The sequence below is a fragment of the Poecilia reticulata genome, linkage group LG19 (genome assembly GCF_000633615.1).
Source record: "Poecilia reticulata strain Guanapo linkage group LG19, Guppy_female_1.0+MT, whole genome shotgun sequence".
NCBI lineage: Eukaryota > Metazoa > Chordata > Actinopteri > Cyprinodontiformes > Poeciliidae > Poecilia > Poecilia reticulata.
In genome coordinates, this window is record NC_024349.1 from 17,506,459 (window position 1) to 17,528,844 (window position 22,386).

General features: G+C 39.7%; 1 protein-coding gene across 1 annotated transcript in view; it reads left to right on the forward strand.

Annotated features, from left to right (window-relative positions):
- The window catches only part of tbx21 (T-box transcription factor 21), a 26,236-nt gene extending 3,856 nt beyond the window's left edge, over window positions 1–22,380 (forward strand). The window contains exons 2-6 of the mRNA XM_008437413.2: window positions 11,901–12,055; window positions 15,445–15,566; window positions 15,694–15,852; window positions 17,503–17,564; window positions 17,905–22,380. Of these exons, the coding sequence (XP_008435635.1) occupies window positions 11,901–12,055; window positions 15,445–15,566; window positions 15,694–15,852; window positions 17,503–17,564; window positions 17,905–18,703 (1,297 nt within the window). The 3' untranslated portion in view covers window positions 18,704–22,380. The remainder of the gene's footprint in view (window positions 1–11,900; window positions 12,056–15,444; window positions 15,567–15,693; window positions 15,853–17,502; window positions 17,565–17,904) is intronic.
- Window positions 22,381–22,386: the final 6 nt, after the last annotated feature.

The window sequence follows — 22,386 nt, forward strand, 5'->3', positions numbered from 1 at the left end:
TATATATATATAAACGGTTGGATTTCAAACAAACATTATCCACAGAGGGCTTTTCAATCCGCACGTGAGAAAAAGCCAATTTTCATGTGTGCAAAAAAAAAAACCCACAGACCTCACATTACGAAAATTTCAATTCCTGACGATGACTGTGCTGTTTGCCTTTTATCTCCCTCTGTAAGCAAGAAAGACATTTTCTCAAGAAACGACAACAAAAAAAAGATTTTTAGAGAAGTTGAGCAGAGCAGCACTGACACCGAATCTTTTTTCTCTCTCTTTTTTTTTTTTTTCAATATCAGAGGCAAAATCCTCGTCAAATTTTAATCCTGGGTTCAGGCCTCCAAAGTAATTTTACTGGGATTTCAGAGAGCAGTCCGAGGGTCTGCAATGTTAATCAAAACATCTGCAGGAGGAAGGGTGAGAGAAATGTGAAGGGAAGGGTCAAACGCCAGCGAGGCTTCAGATGGCCACACCGAGGAGCCGAGGCACCTTTGAAGTCCAGGAAGTAAAAGACGAGATTCTCCCTCTCTCTCTCTTTTTTTTTCTCTTTTTTTTTCTCTCCCTGCTTTCTTCACCTGATACATGCAGGGTGCAAAGATCTCTCAGAAGTTTTTACTCATGTACCACACCTGGCCTTTGAAATATAGATGCGTTTTTTCGTGACCCCGTGGCAAAGCGAGGGAGAGTTCATTCGCTCTTCTCGCGAGCCAAATTCAGATCACCACACGAGCCGTTGTCATTTCAGGTGCCGTGTGTTTGTGGCAAAGTTCAGGCGTGCTGGGGTGCTGTCAAGGCGCCGTCGCTCGACGTCCGTCGGTGTTTCAAATGCATTCGCTTTGGCTCCAAAACGTAGGATTTTATTCTGGCTTTGGTTTTAGTTGCAGCGGGCGACTAAACCTGAAACAAGAAAGTGAAATCTTCTCTCCATCGATCATTGCTTTGGCCAGTTTTATGTTCCCACACCTGTGTTTTTTTTTTTGTTTGTTTAATTAAGACATGAGTCAAAATAAGAAAAGTTTTCCCTGTAGTGCGTTTCTCTGCATTGCAGGGGAAGTTTTGTGGAAAATTATCTAGATTTTTTTTTTTTTCACTCTTTAAACTTCAAAAACGTGTTTGTGCTGTTGAAAGAAGGCCCTGAAATGAGTATTTAGGAGCCAAGTGTAGTATTTTTACAAAATTGATTCTGAGACCTGTGGCTATTAAAAAGTTAGCACCTGCTGCATCAAGTGAAAACAGTGCTGAGTATATTTTAGCTATAATAAGTGCACTGCAATGAAAGTTTAGGAACTCAGCTTTTATTCAAAACCAATTTATTTTTCAAGCATTAAATCATAAGTCACTTTTTTTGTTAAACTGACGTTTCTGGCACTTGTTTCCTTTATCAGGCTTTGACTAATCTTACTAATCTTACTAATGCTATTAGTAATAACTAATGCAGCGCGTGTTCCAGGAAGGAGAGTGAACTGACTAAGATCTCGCTTTACAAACATGTTTTAGGGAAATAAGGCAGAAATTTGCCACAGGAGGAATCATGCTCATCTGCTTTCTTTGCTCCCCTGAGTCCAAGCAGTGACACACTTCAGTTTGACGTCTGCTCCCTTTGCAAAAGGAAACAATCCTTTGGTTTTTGTTTGCTCCCAAGAATAGAAGGTACAAGTCAGTACTGAAGTGAGTCGCTAAGACTGAAACATGTTAATCAGCAAGATCTGACCTAACGTGGTCCACGTTCTCAAAAGGTGAAACGTTATATTTGATCAAAAATTTTATAAAAAGAGAAGAAGAATTGCTTTTGAGCCAAGTAATTGTGTTACAATTGGTTTTATTTGATCAACATTTTAAAGTAAACCAGAGTAGGTGTGCAACGCTGCAGGTGTTTTCCCACATTTGTGCTAAAATATCACCAGATGATCGAATAAGGAGGTACGCTTTATATAAATCGACATTTAGGAAGAACGTTTGGGGGTCGTGTTTATTCATCTTCTTGCTCGTTGTCTAAAAAGCAGAAGCGGGACTATTTCAAGGTTTTGACAGTATGACCAGTCATTTCCTGTTCAGCTGTCTATGTGTGCCTTTGCAGCCTTTTCGCAGAAACATCTAGTGCCAATATTTTCACATAGCTGAGCTGAGTACTTCCTCCTTTCGTGCAAAAAAAAACCCCTCCTCTAATAGATGGGCGTTCAAGAGCACCGCAGTTTGAGCCGCAGGCCTATTAATACAAACCCCACTGTTGCTGTTGATCGCAGAGGGAGGTTCTCTATATTTGGTACAGTAAGGTCAATAAAAATGCAAAAGAGTTCTAAAATAATGTTATCTGGAAGCAATTTGAAATGAAACGGGAGAAGGCGTGTCTTTGACAGGTACGGGTTTTCTGTGTGCATAGTTGAAGCCACGCCGCTGCAGTTATGTCAAATGTCAACAATTTGAAATCTGATTTCTTTAAAAGTGCAATATTTGAGACAGTAATTTGCGAAACAAATATCCAACTCTGAACCCAACAAGCACCTCTTGTTTGTAGATTTGAAATTTAGTCTTCAATAAAGTAATGTAGTCACTTGTTGTTTTTTTGTTTTTGTTTTTTGTAATATAACCTAAATATATGTATTTCATTCTTATAATAGTTTAATTTAAGTGGAATCAGAGCTTCTTGTTGCAAATTTGGAATTCGGTCTATAATAAACTGCAACAATCACTTTAAATTTTTTAATAAAAAAAAAAATCCATATATATATATATATATATATAAATGCATATATGTAGATACATATGATGTTTGTGCTTATTATGGATATAAAATATGAATATTTTCAAGGGATATTAATACTTTTTCAGGCCATTGCATAAAACTATAGATTAAACCCCAAGAACTCAAACCTCCCTCTCCAAGGTGAAGCTAAAAGTCAATCCTGGGTCACCAGAATGAACATCCCTTACCTCGTTTCAGCACCACTGCTCCCTCACTTCCTGTGGCAGATATTTTTGCCCGTTCATTAGGCAATGTTTGCTCTCAAAGACACCAATGCCATCAGTCAGCTTGTGTTCGCCCCAAGCACTTTAACGGCTTTAGACCTTTAATTTTGACCCATCTGACGGTTGGAAATCTGCAGGAAGTGCTCGCGACCACGAGGACCAAAAGGTATCAAGGACAAATTAAAATTATAATCTCTCAGGACGCGACTCTAAACTGGTGCTTTCGCACTTCGCTGCTGTAGGGACTCATCCTCGGTGGTTTCTGGTCACAGTTTATCCAGGTGTTAAATGAAGGCAACTGGACTTGCTTCGCCTCTCATCCAAAATCAGTCAATACAGAAACAGGGGTTTGTCTACATGTTAGGGGAGTGATTGTGTCCGGCAGCAGCTGTAGACTGGCATGTTTTCGTCACAGATGATCAAGCGTACGCACGGTGACAAAAACCGGACCTGAGCTCCTGTCCGGATGCATCAGGCGCATGCACTCGTGTGGAAAAGTCCTCTCCCCGGTGAATAGCCGGTGCCTCTTCTCCTCTCAAGCTCCTCTCTCTCATCCCCAGGATATAGTCGTCCCCCTTCACTCCCTCCCTCACCCCCTCTTTACTCCGCCCTTTTCCTCTCTCTCTCTCTCTTTCTCTAACCTCACCTTCCCCCTGCGGTTTCCCATACTTTCTGTCAGCTCTCCTCCCCTCCCTCTTTCTCCAGCATCCACACAGTTTATTGTGATTTTTTTTCTTTTTTTTTTTTTAAATGTCAGCGTCTCTATATTACTGTCTGGTTCAGCACACTCTTCTGTCTCCGTGGTATTATGTCCGGATGCAATCTACGTTTATGAGTGCTTTTGCAGAGATACAAGACATTTGATGGTAATTTTTTTGTGTGTGTTTATGAACTGCACAGTTGCAGGTCTGAGCTCTGCTGCYGCTAARGCGAGCGGAGCTACATGTAGGCATACGCTGGCTACATAAAAGTCAATTCACGCACCATCAAACTAATGATATTGTCATCAGAGAGGAGTCTCATGACTGTACCTCTTTTTTCTACCACAACTCTGAAAATAGCTGCTGCTGCTGCTGCTGCTGCTACTCAGATGTCTTCACTGTTTTTCAGCTCCTCTGTTCTGTACATAAAACCCAAAGCCCGCCCGCGTATGCAAATACCCCTCTGTGTTGTGTTTTCTATGGTTTCCCCCTATCTCGAGTTCTGATTTCCTATAAAAGGCTCACTATAAGTAAATTGACAATTTCAATGTAGCAAGAACGATAGCTGTTCATACACTTTCTAGATTACTTTCACACTCTGTAGGTGGGTTGAGCCATTCATACGGGTTTCTGTTTTCAGTTGTATTAGACGCCGCAGTGGAAGGAGAGCTCTTTCACCTGTTGCACGCCACTAAAGAGCTGCTGGCATGATTGGGTTTCATACAACTATGATTGATCGTTAAACTGGACTCGCTGTGTTGTTGGGAAAACCCAACTGGGACCAATCAGGGAGCGGTTTCCTTTTACCAGTAAATGGCACGGAGCAGATGAGCTGTTGGGTGAAGACGTTCTCGCTTCCCTTACGGATGTCTTTTGTTTTTGACTTTGTAGCCGTCATTGGACGTTTGCGACGATCCAAACAAAATGTCATGTTTTATATCAGAACCAACCTAAGATTATGTGAAAAGGGAATCATCATACAGTAACTGATCAAACACATTATTTGGATGAATGAGTTCARTTTCACCATCAACATCAAGGCCTGGTTCTGCAGAATCACATAACAGGATGTATTTGGCAGCTTAAAGTGGGCTGAATTAAATTCAAAAACAGATGAGAAGTAACACCAGAGACATTTGTTGTCGGTTCGTTTGCAGGTCTTGAATTTGTGCGTGTTGTTCTGAGATTTTTATTTTTATTTTTTTAGTCTGTTTCGTGTCATCAGACGAGTTCTGTTTAAGTGATGTCAAGTCTGGCAATACAGGCCGCTATAGTTGGCTGCTTATGCAATGAGGTCATTATATGAAAACTACATTTTGTTTTTTCTCAAGTGATCTTCGATATTTAACTTTAGCAGTGACAACAAAGCAAAGCGGGGACGACTGTAAGCGGCTAAATGTTTGTGACAACCATAAAGAGATGATAKTTTAAAAGAATAGAGAACACATAAATTCACATAGATATTTATTAAAAATGTTTGACTCGCAAGAATGCAAACATTAAAAATAATCAGACACTCCAGGACCCATGTCAAGTTGTCTGTTTGCAAATTAGTATCCTTTYTGCAGTGGACAGGCTGATCTCGGTTTGAAGAGTAAGAAAAAATAAAGAGTGAAGCTTACAGATACCTTCTGTCAATCATGATCAATCCAGAAATTAAGAATTTTCCTGTGCGTTAAATCAAAAGCTAAATCAGAAATGTCTAAGAGGTATTGTTTTATTTTGTCTGACTGCRTAGTACATTAATGCAAACTTAATAAGGCATGTCAGTAAAAATGTTTTACTTAAAAAGTGGTCAGAAAGAGAGGAAAGGAGATCTTGTAAGTATTTAGTTTGGCGTGCTTATGTTTGAGACTCTTTGAATTGCTGCACTCTTGTGTTGAACAAATAAAGATGTTCTCAGGCTGTTCAACATCACTCGGTTATTGAAAGAGTCTAATTGCTACAATTAATATTAATAGRSTTTAATGTGATACACTGTCTTGATTTTTGTTTTAGGTGCAACAAGTTTTCTCTCTATTTTTTTTCCAGAAACATTTCTAAAATGCCATCTTATTTTTGGAAAGCCAATATTATGCATACATTTGTACTCTGAATGTCATGTCACATGCCTCAACATCAAGTAATCAGCTGTTTTATTTAAAAACAGTGAGGCATAAAAGTAGTGAAATAATACCCACTGATTCTACTTAAAACATTTTAATTTCCTGTTGTTTAAAACGGTGAAACGTGAACCTAAACTGGACCTGTCCTCTGAATCTATCAGCTTGACTCCTCCTGGTGATTTCCATCTTTATTCTTTTAAAATTAGGTAAATGTAGCTGCTCTCTACAGCACTATAATAAATTTAAAAAATCAGCAACCGCCTCTTGGAAATCATACTTTTAAAAATATATATACATATTTAATTTGTTACTGTTGTTTCTAGCCCTCTAGTGGTCAGAAGATGAATTATTTTTCAAGGCAGAATTTGTATTTCCATGTGGTACTGTTTTCATTTCCACTCAGTCATGTAAAAAGGTTGAGCTGTATTGTGACACAGCATAGCTCTGCTAGTTGTGGCCACGGCAAGTTTGTTTTCCGTCACCTGTGGTTGCTCAGATGCAAGTCTGCACCAGTTGGAAATATTAATCAACAGAGCTTCTTCACCAGATCTCCTGCACACACACACACACACGCACACGCACCCCCACACGCACACACACACACACACACACACACACACCCCCACACACACACACACACACACACACACACACACACACACAAAGTGCTACTGTTTTGCCTTCTGATCTGCATTGGAAAGTATTGAATACAAAGTGAAATCTATTGTGTCCATCTTCCTGCTTTATGGAACGCCAGTGTTTGCATCTGGATTTACACCAACAAAATTCAAGCATCTGCTTTGAACTTTAGAAAACGCAAGTTTTTGTAAAATAGGGGGTGGGAGGGTGGGGGGGGTCAGTTAAAATTCTCTAGAAATGCATCAGGGGCAACTGTGCTTGCTGATTGTATTTTTAAAAGCCCTGGAGAAGTTTTATTTGTTAGAGAAAGAGAAACTGTCAGTTGTTTTATTCGTTATGCAAAAGAGATCAAAGAAAATCTGAATAGTTTGTTAGTTTGTAGCTAACAGCTGGTGTTACCTCCACTTGGCTGAGCATATCTCTAGCGACCCACTGTTTGCTATCACCTCCTTGTTTTTACGTATCTGAGGAACATTTGGCCCAATCCTCACTTTTAGCTGCGAGGTGTTTGAGAGCCTTCTTGCTTGCACAGCCAGTTTCAAGTTACGCCACAGCCGATCAATGAAACCAAAATCTGTTGACTCAACCCAGGACTACATTTATTAGTGTTCAGACGGTCGTTGCTGAATTCACTGGCATGTTTTGGATTATTGCCATGTTGCAACGACTGGTTCTGCACCAGCCTAATTATTTTTTTCTGATGGTCTCACATTCTCCTCAAGCATTCAGAGATACATGATGGTACTCGTGACATTTCCTTGCTTTATGGTATTGAAGGTACTGTAATGGTGTATTAAGTCAGACTCATCCGTCCACAGAACATTATTGTAGAAATGCTGGTCTTTATCTACATCTCTTGWGGCTAACATCAGTCTTGCCTTTTTATGTTTTTCTTAGAGAGCATAAGGTTTTTCCCATGCACGCCTCAAGTTAAACTTAAACTTGTGAAATCGCTTTTTGATTACATGAAGAAACTTTTGCGTTAAMGGTAACAAGAACGAGGTGTAGGCCATGTGATGAAATGTTTATATTTCCCGGGATCTTCTTTTAGCATCTTTGCCRTCTACTCTCAGGGTGAATTCACTCKGTTGTTGRCGGTTGTTGTTTCRAATATGCAAACTATTTTTCATGCTGTGGGAAAGCTGAATTTAAGTTYTTCTGAGACTCAGAGAGTGACACAGTCCTCTTTCTGGAGACMTAGTCATACTTTAGTGTTTACTCTCATTTTTAACATTCTGTTGCACAACAGATTAAATGTCTGAGGCTTAAATGAGGGCAAACCTTAATCAAAAAGTGTGGTTCTGTCATGTGCACGGATGTAATATGCTTGCTTGTAATTTCAGTCACTTTCAGTGTGAATAAATGAGTTTCTTCGGTTCTTATTATGTATATGCGTTAGCTTAATTGCTCAATATTGTTGAAAGTCATATTAAATATTAATATGTCCAGTTTTGTTTTGTTTTGTTATAAAAACACATGGGGTGTTATGGAGTGCCCTAATTTTTTATGTATTTAATTGTAGCCAGGAAAATTAAAGAATAGAAATAAATGAGAGAACTAAATAGGAAGATCGCCCCGCTCTGGAAAATTGTTCATTTGGAGACCATAAATATGACCCCCAATTGAATACTGTTTGTCTGCATTTAAAAATGTACATTTAGACGAACTGATGACTGTTARTTAATATTACAACTAATGCAACTCATTTGCTCTTTGATRAAATTTGCAACAATAAAAATCTTGCTATCAAGGACAGACGCTTCATATTTGTGGATAAACTTTCACTTTGCTGCCTCTCTGCTTTGTCGCAGCATAATTTAAATGCGATAAATCTCTATCTTGTTTCGAAGAAGCCATTTCCGTAGATTAATGGCGTTTAAGCCTTAGTTTTATCATAAGAGCGTACCTTTTTACTGTAAAGCAGCGAGCCCGTTCACAATGGATCTTATCTACGGCATTTGTTCCACCCACAACAAAGGGCCTCAGACAAGAAATAAAAGGGTGTTGCTGAAAGACGGATTGTGTATGTATCTATCTACATTTTTTTGTCCTCCTACAATGACTAAGCCATGCAATCACTTGTACATATCTATTAATTCACACATTAGTTTATATACAACCTCAGAAAACTAGAGGGATTTCATTAGAGCTGAACTTAACGTCATGAGTTGTGCTGCAAACTCGCTGCATAATGAGCAACKTGTAATCTGAAATAGTTAATTCCCCTCCTCCCGTATCAGAAAGAATCAAAAGTAGAGGGAATTACCTCTTACTCATAGCACATTTCTCAAAACCTTGAAAGGTGTTCAATTGTTGTAAAACAGGCAGGTTAAAGGTCAAAAATTAGGTTTTGGTTTATGCATGTAGTCACTCCAATACAATGCATGTTGCATCAGACATTGATATGCTAGCACATTACATTAATACAGTCACCTGCATTTTACATAACCAGTCTTTTTTTTTTTTTTTATCACTGTTGCCTTTAATGGATTGCACATTAGCTTAGCTTTAGTAAAACATAACTTTATATGAGCTGGCATTGCTTTCTTTGAGAAACATATTTCACCTAACAGTCATATATTAACACTACTGTAAAATACGATCAAGTTGTTCGTCGTTGTACTTATTTGCATTTGTATTTTTATATAATAATGTTTTTATTAATATATTRCGTGTGCACTGGAGACTGTACTTATTCAATTGCTTTTTCATCATGATAAAAAAGCAATTMGTTTTCTAATTGTAGTTTTCTTATAACTTGTCTAATATGTTAGCMTTTCATTCACTTAGCCGTAGCTTTGAGAGGCTTAATTCACTCAATATTACAGTTTTATGTCACCATACTATTTATATAATGTTGATTCACTAGAGAATATTTAATTCATAATAAACTTTTGTTCAGTATTGTGTGTTGGCATAACCTTAGTGTGTAAATAACTAGTTWAGGTCTTTTTGAAGCCTTAAAAAAGTACAAAGTTTGTCCCAAAGTTGTATTTTATCTCAAAGAAAACCTTCCTAAACTGTTAGTCGTGACATGTAAGATCTGTTTCTATTACATTATTACTAAAGTGTTGTGAATGGAAAATCATATGAAATTAGCAGACATTGATTAAAAAAAATAAAGCCCTGATGGTTATCAAACCGAYAAATTAAATTAAACCTGGAAAATTTATGGTAAAAGTAGATTAATTTAAACTATTACAAAAATAGACATTATAAAACAAGATATCTTTGGTTAAAATTCTTTTTGTACAATTAATTTTTTGTATCTACATGATCCCATTTTAAAAACTCCATAATCTAGACTGTGATCGTTGTCATAATTAAGTGTCAAAACAAAGCATCGCTCTTTCAGAGTTCAGTTCATGTCAAAAAACTTCATAGCTGCTGCATTTAGATTTATAAAAAGTTGTGTGTGGAAGAGTACGTTTCTGTGGGTGAAAAACTGAGACAGCCAGGTGATTAAGATGAGAATAATATTKTTGCCTTTGCACTACATGTCAGTTTCGCAGGAAAGCTTATTTTGCAGCTTCTCTGTCATGTCTTTGACATGCAWTTTTGGGCGCTGAGCATCAGCGAGCCCCGTCTGCGCCAGAGTGTTTGTAGCYACAGCTGTGTGTCATTTTGATTTGGAGTAACTCAGCTTTTTCCACCGCTTTCCCTGGCAGTGAACCTGGGGACGCCCTGACCTCCCAGTTACCTCGTCTCACTGAAACCATTGGTGGTCAAAATGAGTTCAACGTGTAAAGCCCCAGCAATCAAGAGCATCTTCTGGGGCATCTTTTATTAACAGCAGCATTAAATATTCACCCACAGTCTCAGCCTCCTCTAAACCCCCGCCTCCCGTCCCGTTCTTCACTTACACTCTAATTCTAAGGAAACAAAGCGGGTATTTCGTGTACTGACGCCCCCAAGGAATCATTTCTTTGGGTTTTTGTTTTTTTTTTTAAATCTCTCATAATAAATTGAGACTGTTTCAGATTTTCATGTAAATGTACCCTCTGTTCTAATGTGTTGGGATTTTTTTCTATTTACACTGGCTAGTTATGTTAGTCACACAAATATGTTTATTTAATCATAAGGTTTTAAAAAAATGTATGTCATCACCTGAAAACACTGGATGATGGAAAATATTGCTGAAACYTCAACTATCTCTTTATATTGTGTGAAAACAGCAAAAAAAAAATAAATAAAATAAATAACCTTTTAATTCAATACTTTAAATTTTGRGGATTAACAACCCTCATCGTTTTCACAATACATCCAGATTCTTGTGACAATGAAAACAATAAACGGTGCAGATAATGTCCCTTTCTTACTCTTCATAGACGCAGCTCAGCCTCAGATGGTTGTTACTGAAACCGCTGCTTCACCTCGCAACTACAATCAAATGGGTCCCACTTTCTGCCCAGAATTACTGTAGCAAACACACATTAAAGGGAAACTAATGTAWGAGTTCACCATTTACTCAGAACAAGAGGATAAAAGCACCTATTGGGTCCAAAACAAGCTTTATCGCRAGTTGCTCACAGGACCAGAAGTATCACCACTGAGCGGATCCCTTCTCAAACGTCTCTTTGGTTTAGAGACTAGTCCGGACACAGATGACAGCGCAGTCATCGCCCTTAAAAACAGACAGCGGTTTCTCTTGGTCTTGATTTGAGTGTYTGGAGGTTCTGCACACTGAATTCAGAGTGCAGACAGTTCAGGGGAAAAAAGGCTAAATGCACATCTTTTAGAATAAATCAAAATAAAGTCTAGCAGGTCTTCAAAATGAACAAGTTAACAAAGTGATCAATGCAAAACAGGCATTTATTTTACACCCAGAGTTCCAAAGGTTTAACATGTTCTCAGCTTCTTTGTTGGACAAAAGTTCTCTGAGTTTAATGCATKTTTGACCAGGATCGATCAGCCACTTAAAACATGGATGTTTAGGTGACACACCAGGGGTGTGTTACCAAACCAATAAGGAAATAGAAGTAATGAACTTAGCTAATAGTTGTGATATAGGAGAGTTTCACAGACGTACATGACAAAAACACAAAATCGTATTTTTKTGTCTAGTTTCTAGTGCAAATATCTTATTACGCTTAAAATAAGACCAACTAACTTAAAAKAAACTTTTTAGCAAGATATAGAGGTTTGTTTTAAGTAAATAATTCCTTAACATTAATGGAAAAAATACTAGTTGTATTCAAAGAAAAATKTTCTTTTCTTATAACATGGGAAGAAAGTGTTGTTATAAGTTAAATAATCTGCCGTTGGAACTAACACTTTTTCATCAATGTTAAGAAATTATTTGTTTAAAAYAAGTCTCTAWATCTTGCTAAAAGTTATCTGTAAGTTAGTTTGGGCTTATTTCAAGTTTGCTAAGATATTGGCACTAGAAACTAGACMAAAAATACTTGGTAAGATTTTATGTTTCTTCTTCATTCTACAAGGTGTGTGTGTTCAAGAAAAATCAGATAAACATTCGCTTGTGTTTATCCAGGAGGATGTTTCCCTTCCTGAGCTTCAACATCAGCGTGCTGGATCCGTCTGCCCACTACAACGTCTACGTAGACGTGGTTCTGGCCGATCAGCACCACTGGAGGTACCAGGGAGGCAAATGGGTCCAGTGTGGGAAAGCAGAGGGAAACATGCCAGGTGTGTATAAAACCATAGCACAAAAGAAATCCACTAGATGAAGTTTGCATTTTCAAACGTCAAAACGGAGTAAAAATGCAAGATTATTAGGTAAAAATTACACATATAAAAACAAAGTCAAAGTTTTACCAAATTTCTTACTAGCAGACTTTATCGCATTATTAAGCTTCARGATGAACTTACTCAGTAAATAAACTGAACTCTTTTAGATCAGTTTCTCAGTCAAGTTAATTTGCTTACCACTTTCACTAGGAATGGCATTAGGTCACAYTTATGTTAGTGCAGCACAAATTTTCTCCACATCGTACTTTATGCTGAAACTGTTTTTATTACGTAATCAGCAGTTTTCACTTTGGTATTGAAGTGTTGAAAGCAACATATTTCACTYTCCCAGTAGTAATAAAGTAACTTTTGTCCTGAAAGTGGTTCTTTTTCTTCCTTTTATCTTTTCAAAATTATTCATTTCGAGTAAGGTCATGAATCTCAGAAGACGTCATAAAGCTCTTACTGCTTCACAAACAACTTCATACAACAASAAAAAAAAAAAGAAGAAAAACCTGCGCCAGTGCCTGCCAATAACTCACTTACCCCCCRCCCCTCCTCCAGCCACAACTGATGGAGAAAAAACTCAAAGTAATCTTCGTGAACCCAGATTTTCAGTTGTAGATTAGATAACATCAGGTGGAGTACAAAACCTCTTTTCAGTCTCTGGGGAGCTAAGAAGTTTTCATCTCAATGCGTGCAACATGGAGGATCTCGAGGAAGTGGTTTGTGTAGCAGCACATCCACAGGCAACAGAGGCAACCAGAATGTGCATCATGATGCACTGGTAGGCACTTTCTTGTGGACGCTCTGGTGTCGCTTTACGTCTGCCGCTTCTCTGCACGTYTAAGTCGGTTTGATGGAAACCGACTTAAATTGCTAGCTGAAGCTACAGTTCACAGTCAGGGCTTTTTAAGTCTTTAGAAGCAGCAAAAAAAAAAGAGGCTAAATGTACTATTTTAATGGGTGGTAACTTTACTTTTATGGTTTTTACAGATTTAATTATCAATGTCTGCGCAAAGAAGTCACAAAATGTTCCACTTGAGCCTCTGTATGTTACTGTATCTTAAAAGCTGGACGTCTTTTCAAACAATACAATTACCCAATAAATTATATACTGTATAAAAATGACACGACCTGTAAAAAATGATCACAACCCATTTTCTCACAGCGATGCATGTTGGAGGCAGCATCATGCTCCGCGAAGGCTATTCTTTATCAGAGGCAGTAAAATCTGATCAGATCTGGTGGGAAAATGAGTTAAGATAAAGCATTCCCACCTTTGACACTTTATCATGCTACAAAACACAATCAATGTATCCAAAACTTCTAACCAGTTCTGAATTTTTACTCAGTTTGACTGAACCATTCTAAAACATTAATACGATGCATGTTTTGGGAGCATTTGAGCTCCCATACGCTTGTAACAAATGAATAGTTCTTTGCTAGACCTATGCAGAACCCGATGACATGTTGAGGATGCAACTCAACTAGTCGCATCTCTCCACGGTTCAGTGAGAAGTCTACAAAGCCAAGCCCCTCGCTGAGGTTCCTCTGGTCATTTATAAACCACAGAGCCAAAGCTGCCACTGTCATGTGCCACCATGTGAATTGGTGTGTTCAGGGTGAAGCAAAATGTCACTTTCTCTCTTCACACTGTATTTTGTACGTAAGAGAAAAAGAAAAAAATCCACTTTGGTCTCATCCGATAGACCACCTYCTTCCACCGTTTCGGCGCATTTTGAAGAATTTGAAAGCAGATGAAAAATGTTTCCCCACAAATGTCATCTCGAGGCACTTTACAAAAAGATTAATTTCAGTTCAATCACTCCTACATGCCAATTGATCCTACTTATTTCAAAGTAGCTTACAAAGTTTTTGCGGAAACCCAATAGATCGCATTGATTGCATTCACTCCTCCTGGACCAGCAAGTAGCAACGATCGCTCGCGTTGTGTTGTTGGTGTTACAGTAATCCCTACCAAGCATGTATTTGCTTCTTTAAATGTTAAAAAAATGGTTTTATATTAAATGTTAAATTTAGGATATGAACAAAACCATTTGTCCATGTGTTTAGATCCTCTCAGGCCAATTTGGGGCCCATTCAATTTCATTTTGGAAAGATTTTTTAGTAAAGAAAAAAAATGTTTCCCTACATCTTATACTCCTTGATCTCTTCTCCTTCAATTCAGCAGTTCTTCCTGTTCTCACTTGAATAAAACGCATACACATAAAAGAAAGTTGAACCCGTGATTGATGATAGACAAACCACATTTGTCTAAATGAGAGAAACTCAAAGGTGTTGTCACACGTTTGCCAGTTGTTGTGGAAAAGGTGAATGATGTTGTGCTAAAGTTGTGGAAACTGTGGTGACACGGCTTTTCTCAATTAGATTTAATAGTGCACTTCATGTGGTATGAACAAATTCAGGTTAGAAGGTCACTGTGGTGATGCTGTGAAAATTCACGGTGGTATAGTTGATATGAGAACAGTGAAGTATCAGAAATTAGAAAGCACAGCATGCCTGATTACAGAATGTAGCACTTATAGTGGAAATATCTTAAATTGACAATGACAAAAAAAAACAAAATAAAATTGCTTTTTAAAATTTTTTGCAAACAGAAATAAAATGTTCTGCATATTTTAAACAGTACAAAACAGATGGGTGGGTTATGTGACCTATTAATCTATTAATTTATCTATTAATCTATTCGAGTGCCTTGCAAAAATATTTGTAATGGTTCAAATTTGTCATATTTTGTCTTGTTACAACCACAATCCGCAGTGTATTTTATTGGGACCAGCAAACTGACAGGTCAGATGAGGTCAGCATTAATCAGAGGAACCAAGAGGCCCTAATCTGAAATTGGAGAATCTCTTGATGAATCTCAGATTAGTCTTCAGATTTGGCCTTTATGGAAAAATGTCAAATAGAAATCCATTGTTCAACAAAAACCGAAAGAAGTTAAATTCAAAGTTTGTCTCAAGACATGTAAGGGGCCACATCAAAACATRAAAAACGTGTTTTGGTTGGATGAATCTSAAGTCCAAAATGCTATGTGTGGAGGGTCACTGCATATCACCTTTGAGACAAACTATACCCACAGTAAAACACAGTAGAGGCGTAGTCATTCTGCGGGGATGCTTTTCCTTCGCAGAGACAGGGAAACTTGACTGGCTTTCATTGAGCTTCCCTGCTGTCTTGTCTACCACATGAAATCCCAATCAAATAAAATGAGGGCAAGTCACTGTTGACGCRCAGTGGCTTGYGCGTCGATAGTAAGTCACTGTCGACGCGCAGCTAAAAACCTTGCTCCTGTGGCTGATGACTTCCTTTGGTGACTCCAGGAAATCGGATGTACATGCACCCTGACTCTCCTAACTCCGGGGCTCATTGGATGAGACAAGAAGTGTCATTCAGCAAGCTCAAGCTCACCAACAACAAGGGCAGCACCAACAACGTGGCACAGGTATCCCTGCCTACTTCCTGACATGTTGTCAAAATYCCTAAATCATTGTGTGAAAGTGCTCTAGCATCATTGATTTTCTTTGTTCTATTAAGGTAATTTTGTGAATTTATTTGTGCTTTGCCCTCAGATGATTGTGCTCCAGTCGCTCCACAAGTACCAGCCACGTCTTCACATAGTGGAGGTGAAGGAGGACGGCTCAGAGGACCCCTTCCTGTCCTCGAAAGCTCAGACGTTTGTCTTTCCAGAGACTCAGTTCATCGCCGTCACCGCTTATCAGAACGCAGACGTAAGATTTTTTTTTTTTTTTGCACATATTGTTCACTGGAAGAAATTACATTATTTTATTACCGAGTTGTTATAGCTCTTTTAAAACACTGAATGAATCTGATTTTTGCATGCATGCATGCAGTGGTGTGAAAAATCTATTTGCACCCGTCCAGAGTTTTATTTTTCTCACTTGCATGTTTCAAATAACAAAACTAATTTTAACAGCAGACAAGGGTAACCTGGGTAAACACAACAATCAATTTTTAAATGATGATTTCATGCCTAATGGGGAAAAAAAGCCTCCAAATCAACATGGCCCAGTGTGAAAAAGTTAGTGAGTCCTAAACTTCCTAACYAGTTGTGGCGTCTTTGCGACAATAACTGCCATTAAGCATTTGTGATGCCTGGTAAAGAGTATTTTACACAGCTGTGGAAGAATTTTGGCCCTATCTTCTTGCAGAATTGAGCCACATTAGAGTGCATCAATGGCCTGATTAAGGTCATAATTTAAGTCCATAAACCATTCGGAGTCCATTCAGTCCATTAGCTTTTCCAAAGTGGACTCCTCAGTGGGTTTTCATCCCTCCTGCTGCATGACTCCTCCTSMATACTGACATTCCCCATTCTGATTTTCTGCTCAAGAGAAGAGTACACAGTTCCATTATGGAAAACAGCAAAGTAATCCCGGATCATWAAATTTTCACCGCCGTGTTTCGCTGTCGGTAAATTGTACTTTGTTAGTTCTTCACAAGATGTAACAGGAAGCACCACTTAATTAATATTTTGTCTTGTTCATTTACAGAATATTTTCCAAAGAGTCTTTGTCATCATCAAAATTTGCCATTTGTTGTGAGAACAAAACATTTTGCATGCATTAGCTTTCATYCAGTGGATACCATTTTTTCCCCTGACTTTTATAAACGCAGGCTTCAGGTGAGGCAAGTGAGTTTGGGTTTCTTTTATGGCCTCATGGAGGAATACTCCTTCAGTAATTTGAGTAACTCCTGACAATGTTCTGTCATTGTTCCAGATATTTTCCATTTGTGGATAATGGCACTCCCAAGAACTTCGTGAGCGCTTTCAAGACTGATAAAAGTCATTGACTTTGTGGCTGATCTGTTTTAAACTTCTTTAGATTGGGGCACGATGTGTTGCTTTAAAGATCTTACAGCCTATTTTCACAGAGGCTCTGTCTATCTAGGCGATTTCTAATATTAGATCGCGTTTTTCCCTTGATGAATGAAATCATCCTTTAGGGATTGCATCATGTGTCTGCTTTGGTTATCTTTGTATGATGTAAATTTGCTTCATGACAGAAGAAAGTCTGCAATGGGACAAATACCTTTTTCACTGCACTGTACAAGTGACTTTGCAATCGGTGCAACACCAGTTCAACTGAGAGTCGCCGACTGCTCAATGTTTCACTGACAGCTGCRTCATCTAAAACTTTTTCAACGCGTAGCACAGACATACTGGCATCAATTCTGTAGGTGTGATCACCCACTTTGTGGCTCTAAATATCAACTCTTTCCAGCATGTTGACCTCATTAATTATTAGTCAGTGACCTCCTCTCTAACTGCTCTCTTGTTTCTTCATGGTAGTTGCTTACTCCTTCTCTTTTTCCTGTGCCTACATTCTCTCGCTGCCCTCCTCCTGTTCCCTACACAGATCACTCAGCTGAAAATAGACCATAACCCCTTCGCAAAAGGTTTCCGCGACAATTACGACACGTAAGTAATTTGGAAAATACTTGTGTTTGTAAAGAGAAAGCAGCAGCAGCAGCAAATCCTCTCCTTTTTYGCTCTGGTTTGAGAACATTGTGTGAACTCTGCCTAAATAATTCAACTGGATCAGTGCTGTCACTGAAATGCCCTGAGTGCTCATGTCGCCTTTTTAATATTAGAATAGATGCAATTACTGCGCTGCTGCTGAGCATGCTGCARTGAAAGGGTGTGAGGGGCTGTGAGATGTTTGATAGTTGTTTGAGGTTTGGGCAGGAAATAACACCTTCTTCTTTTTCCTCTTCTTCTCACACTCTCTTCTCTTCCCCTCCTCCTCCCTCCTGCCTAGGCTCTACGCTCCTCCCGACTCTGATCGCCTCACCCCTTCCCCTACAGAGGGCCAGCAGTTGTTACCGGGGACCTGCTACCCACAGAGCTACCTTTCTGAACAATATATTAGTCCCCTGTCGCAGACCCGMTTCTACGGCCGCGATCACATCGGCATGGGCCAGCAGCACAAAGACCCGTCCTCTAGCCCTGGACCRCACAGTCGCTGGTACCTGCCCCCGCAGCAGAACATACCACCGAACCGGCTTGACTTCACATCCTCCTATGACGGGGACTTTTCTGGAAACGGCTTCTACAAGCCATTCCCCCTGCAGACGTCCGCTCACCACGCCCTCAGCTACTACCCAGAGCATCCTTTTGCGTCGAGCAGYGTGTCRGTATCAGCGGCCGGGTCAGCGGGATGGAGCACCAGCAGGCACACCCCACAGTATCCCAGCAAACCCGCCCCCAGTCTGAGCTGGTTCAGACCCATTTCGTCCTCCTCTTCCTCCTCGTCATCTTCCACGCCCCCCGGGAACCCCAGGCTGCACCCGCCCTCGCTCCTGGAGTCCCTGCAGCCACCTGTGCTGCACGAAAAGCCGAAAGACCCCACCGGGGTKGCAGCCGAGGACCCCTGGCTCGAGCCGCCCTCCGTCAAATCAGCAGACTCAGCCGACTCGGGCATGTTCGAGGGAAACAAGAAGAGGAGAGTGTCGCCCTACACGTCCAGCACTGAAAACTCCCCGCCTCCGCGTGCCGGGGAGGCCTGTGAAAAAGACAGCAACAGCGATCCAGACTACTACGGCTATTACACCCACTGAGGGCCTCCCGTTTCATCACAAACGTTTCCTAACGCCCTCTCACAGCRCCCCTGAGTCTGCCGGTCTGCAAGGTCTTCATGATGGATTGAAACAAACAGAACCACAAAACGTAAGCCCTCACAGTGAAAAACATCCACAGCGTAAAGTTTCATCTCACAAGAGTCAAAATGATCACAGGAGGAACTCTTTAAAGGACAGCGACAAAGTAAACAGAAGTGGATGTGACTGGGACTCTGGCCTACAGTCACATAAACACCAAACAGACATACAGAGGTGTGACTGAAGTCTTTGAAACATCTGGAGATTTAAGACGGGGGGAGGAGGGGGGGAGGCCCAAACATCTGCATATCTGCTTGCTGACAGATGCCTGCAGGAATTGTCTGTTCTTTCTGCATCAAACCCACTCCGGCTGCGGTGCCATGTCTTGTCTGTGTCTTCCTTCGCACCTTCAACCGTTTACACATTTCTTCGCGATGTGCTCACGTTCATTTCTCCCAGTAATTCTACGCCGAAACTGGTTAGCAAAAAAAACACAAAAAAAAAACAGAAAAACTCATGTCCTCTCTAACCTTTGGCTCATGATAAACGATGCGGCTCCCACTTGTGGCAGTGGAGGAGAAGTGCAGGCAGTTGGTGTAAAGGTCAAAGTCAGAGCAGGGTTTAGTACAGCTTAGCAGATGCGTGTTAATAGTGTGGCAGTGACGGCAAAAGCACAATGAAATAGACACATTATCTGGAGGTTGCGCAGCATCTGACAGTGATTATTCATGCATAATGTTTAATCATACACACAAAGTTGAAAACAAAGGCAGATTTAGGTCCTTTCATGTGTTCAAACACCTAGAAGTTTTCCAAATTTTCTCTAATTATTACCTCAAACCTGTTTTTTAATGGCATTCTGTGATAGAGCAATGCAAATTAGTGAATAATTATGAAGCTCAACAACTTTTTGATACTTTTTTTCCTTTTTTACAAATAATCTAAAAAAATGTGACATTCATATGAATTCAACCCCACCAATCAAGGGGTTATGGCACAGAGCCATAACCCCTCAAAGTGTGCATGGAGAGACTGAAATTTCTGACCGTTCGTCTGTGCAAAAACACCTTAACTTTAAATTTTCAATCAATTGTTAATCAGATTTGGCCATTCTTACAAATGTATTTGTTTTGATCTAGAGTTCAATTTCGTGTAGGAAGATGATTCGCAGCTCCAGGCTCAAGGCTTTGCAGTCTCTATCGGGTTTGCCTACAGGTTTAATCCATGTTCCCAATAACTCTTACCGGTTTTAGTGTCTCTGAAAAAAAGCATCTCCGCTGTAAGTTGCCACCTTTTTATGGTGGGGATGGTGTGATCAGGATTTTGGTTTTCTGCCTCACYGTTTTATATGAAGGTGAAAAAACAGGATTTCATTTAACCTGATCACCTCATCCTTCACCTCCTCTCTTGCCTCTATTTTAACAATTGATTTCTTAACACATAARTCCCAGATTTGTTGACTGTAACATCATTGGATATCCCCCATATGTGTCTCTGCAGCTCCATCAGAGTAACCAAGCCTCCTTCATGGTTTTCTGATTAATTGTCTCGCTGCCCAGTCTGTCAGTTTAGGTAGACATCGTTGTCTTGGTAAGTTTGTAGTTGTGCGATACTCTTTCCATTTTCAGATGATGGAGAGGTCACTGCTCTTTAAGTTTGGAATATCTGCTATAAACTTCAATCACTCACCCTTTTTTTCCACTTAACWTTTAGCAGCGGCTGCAGGGTAACGATTGATTTAGATAGACTTGTACTTTATGAAAAAAGCTTCAAACAAGACTAGCTGAGGCATGTGGGTGTAAAGTGCGAAGATTCTGACCTTGCAATAATTAGTCGGCGTTAAATCACTCCCGTCAACAAACCCACAATCAGTATGAGCATCAATAACTGCCGAACAGCGTCACCAAGAGAAGCATACAGGCTTTTAAAACACAGACAAAATGGCAGTCATTCTGTAGATCAGTTGATAGCAGGCCGTGAGGACGCCCACATGCACCTGTAGTTAAACTGTCAGCCTCAGACCACAATAAACAGGAAGCACAAAGTGACCAGACCGACACTCTGAATTTCCCCCCTGGTCTCAGGACCCATCATGTGGTGACGCTGGTTGACAGAGGCCCGGCTCCTGGCCTGGTGACAGAAATAAAGAGTGAGGCCACAGTCGGAGCTGATCAGAGGTCTGCTTCTCACTCCTCACCAGGTGTGCTAAACGCCTCAGACAACACCGGAGGCGACAAGCGAGCGCCCAGTGTTATCTATCAGGGAAATTTCAATGTTGACCGTCCAAGCTCAAATTGATTACACATGTGTGAAATGCATGGAGATGGTGTTAACTGATGGAGCCATTACTACTGCGACAAGCAGAAATTCAACAACTGCCATATGCAGTTAAAGCCGAGTAGAAATGCTTGTTGTTAAAAAAGCATGTTTACATTTTAACCTCTTTGTAAATTTAATGAGCCTGTAGACTGTAAATTTGCAGAGAAAAGAAAGGGAAATATTTAAAAGCATTTCTAAAACAGTTTCCATGAAACAAAAGGTTGTTGCATCCACCTATATCCATTTCTATTCATTTTTTATAACCGCTCATCCTTGCAGAGCTGCAGGGAGGACTGGTTAATATCTACAGGGGTCCTTGGCCACCCTGGGTAAAATCAGTATGACACACACTTATTCACACCTAAGAACAATTTAGAGAGGCCGACTAACCTACGTCATGTTTTTGAACTGTGGGAGGATGCTGGAATTCYCAGAGAGAACCCAGAAATACACAAGGAGAACAGGCAAACTCCACACAGAGAGACCCAAGACCGAGATTTGAACTCAGGACCTTCTTGCTGCAAGGCAACGCTGCTACCAGCCGCCCACTGTGCAGCCACAACTTATAGCTAYATAGRCTAAATAACCATAACAAGTAGCTAAAAATACATTTTACTGGTTTCATAAGATTCAAACTTTAAAATTTTGTARTAATGCATTCAACTGGTGCTGAAACTATCAGCTTGATTAGCCTATTTTTACTAAATGACACCGTGGAGCTACTTGTAGTAGCTAATAGCTACAATTTACCGGTGACATGGCATTAGCTTAAGCTAATCAGTAGCTTTTTGTTATTTATTTAATGCCAGAAATTAAATAAACAGGTTATGAAATGTGTATGTAATGGTCTGAATGGTAACAGATGTAACGATTCATTAAATAGTAACAAGGTGCTGAAAACACATTAGAGGGAAAATCTCATTGTGTTTCTCGTGTTATGTTTCTACAAGAAAATGTTTCTTATTTAATATATTCATATTTGTCAAATAATTATTCACGCGGTACGTCGATGAAGGTTTTCCAATGTTCTGTAAGGGCATTTGAATGAAGATGAAATTAATTTAGGGCGAGGGTGCACATGCAGAAACAAAGAGAGAAAGTGTCACAGAAATACCGGCCTGCAAATATATCAGTTGCTTTTTTTTAATTTTCTATGGTCTCCATGGTAAACAAATGACCTCTCACCTACATGGCGGCAAAATCTCACATCAAACAGCTGCATGAAAATGCCGTCAGATACCTCAGGAAGGGCCCCTGCTGAACATCCCAGACCTTATGAGAAACTTTAACCAGTGACTCGACTCCTTCAGTGTTTTTTTTTTTTT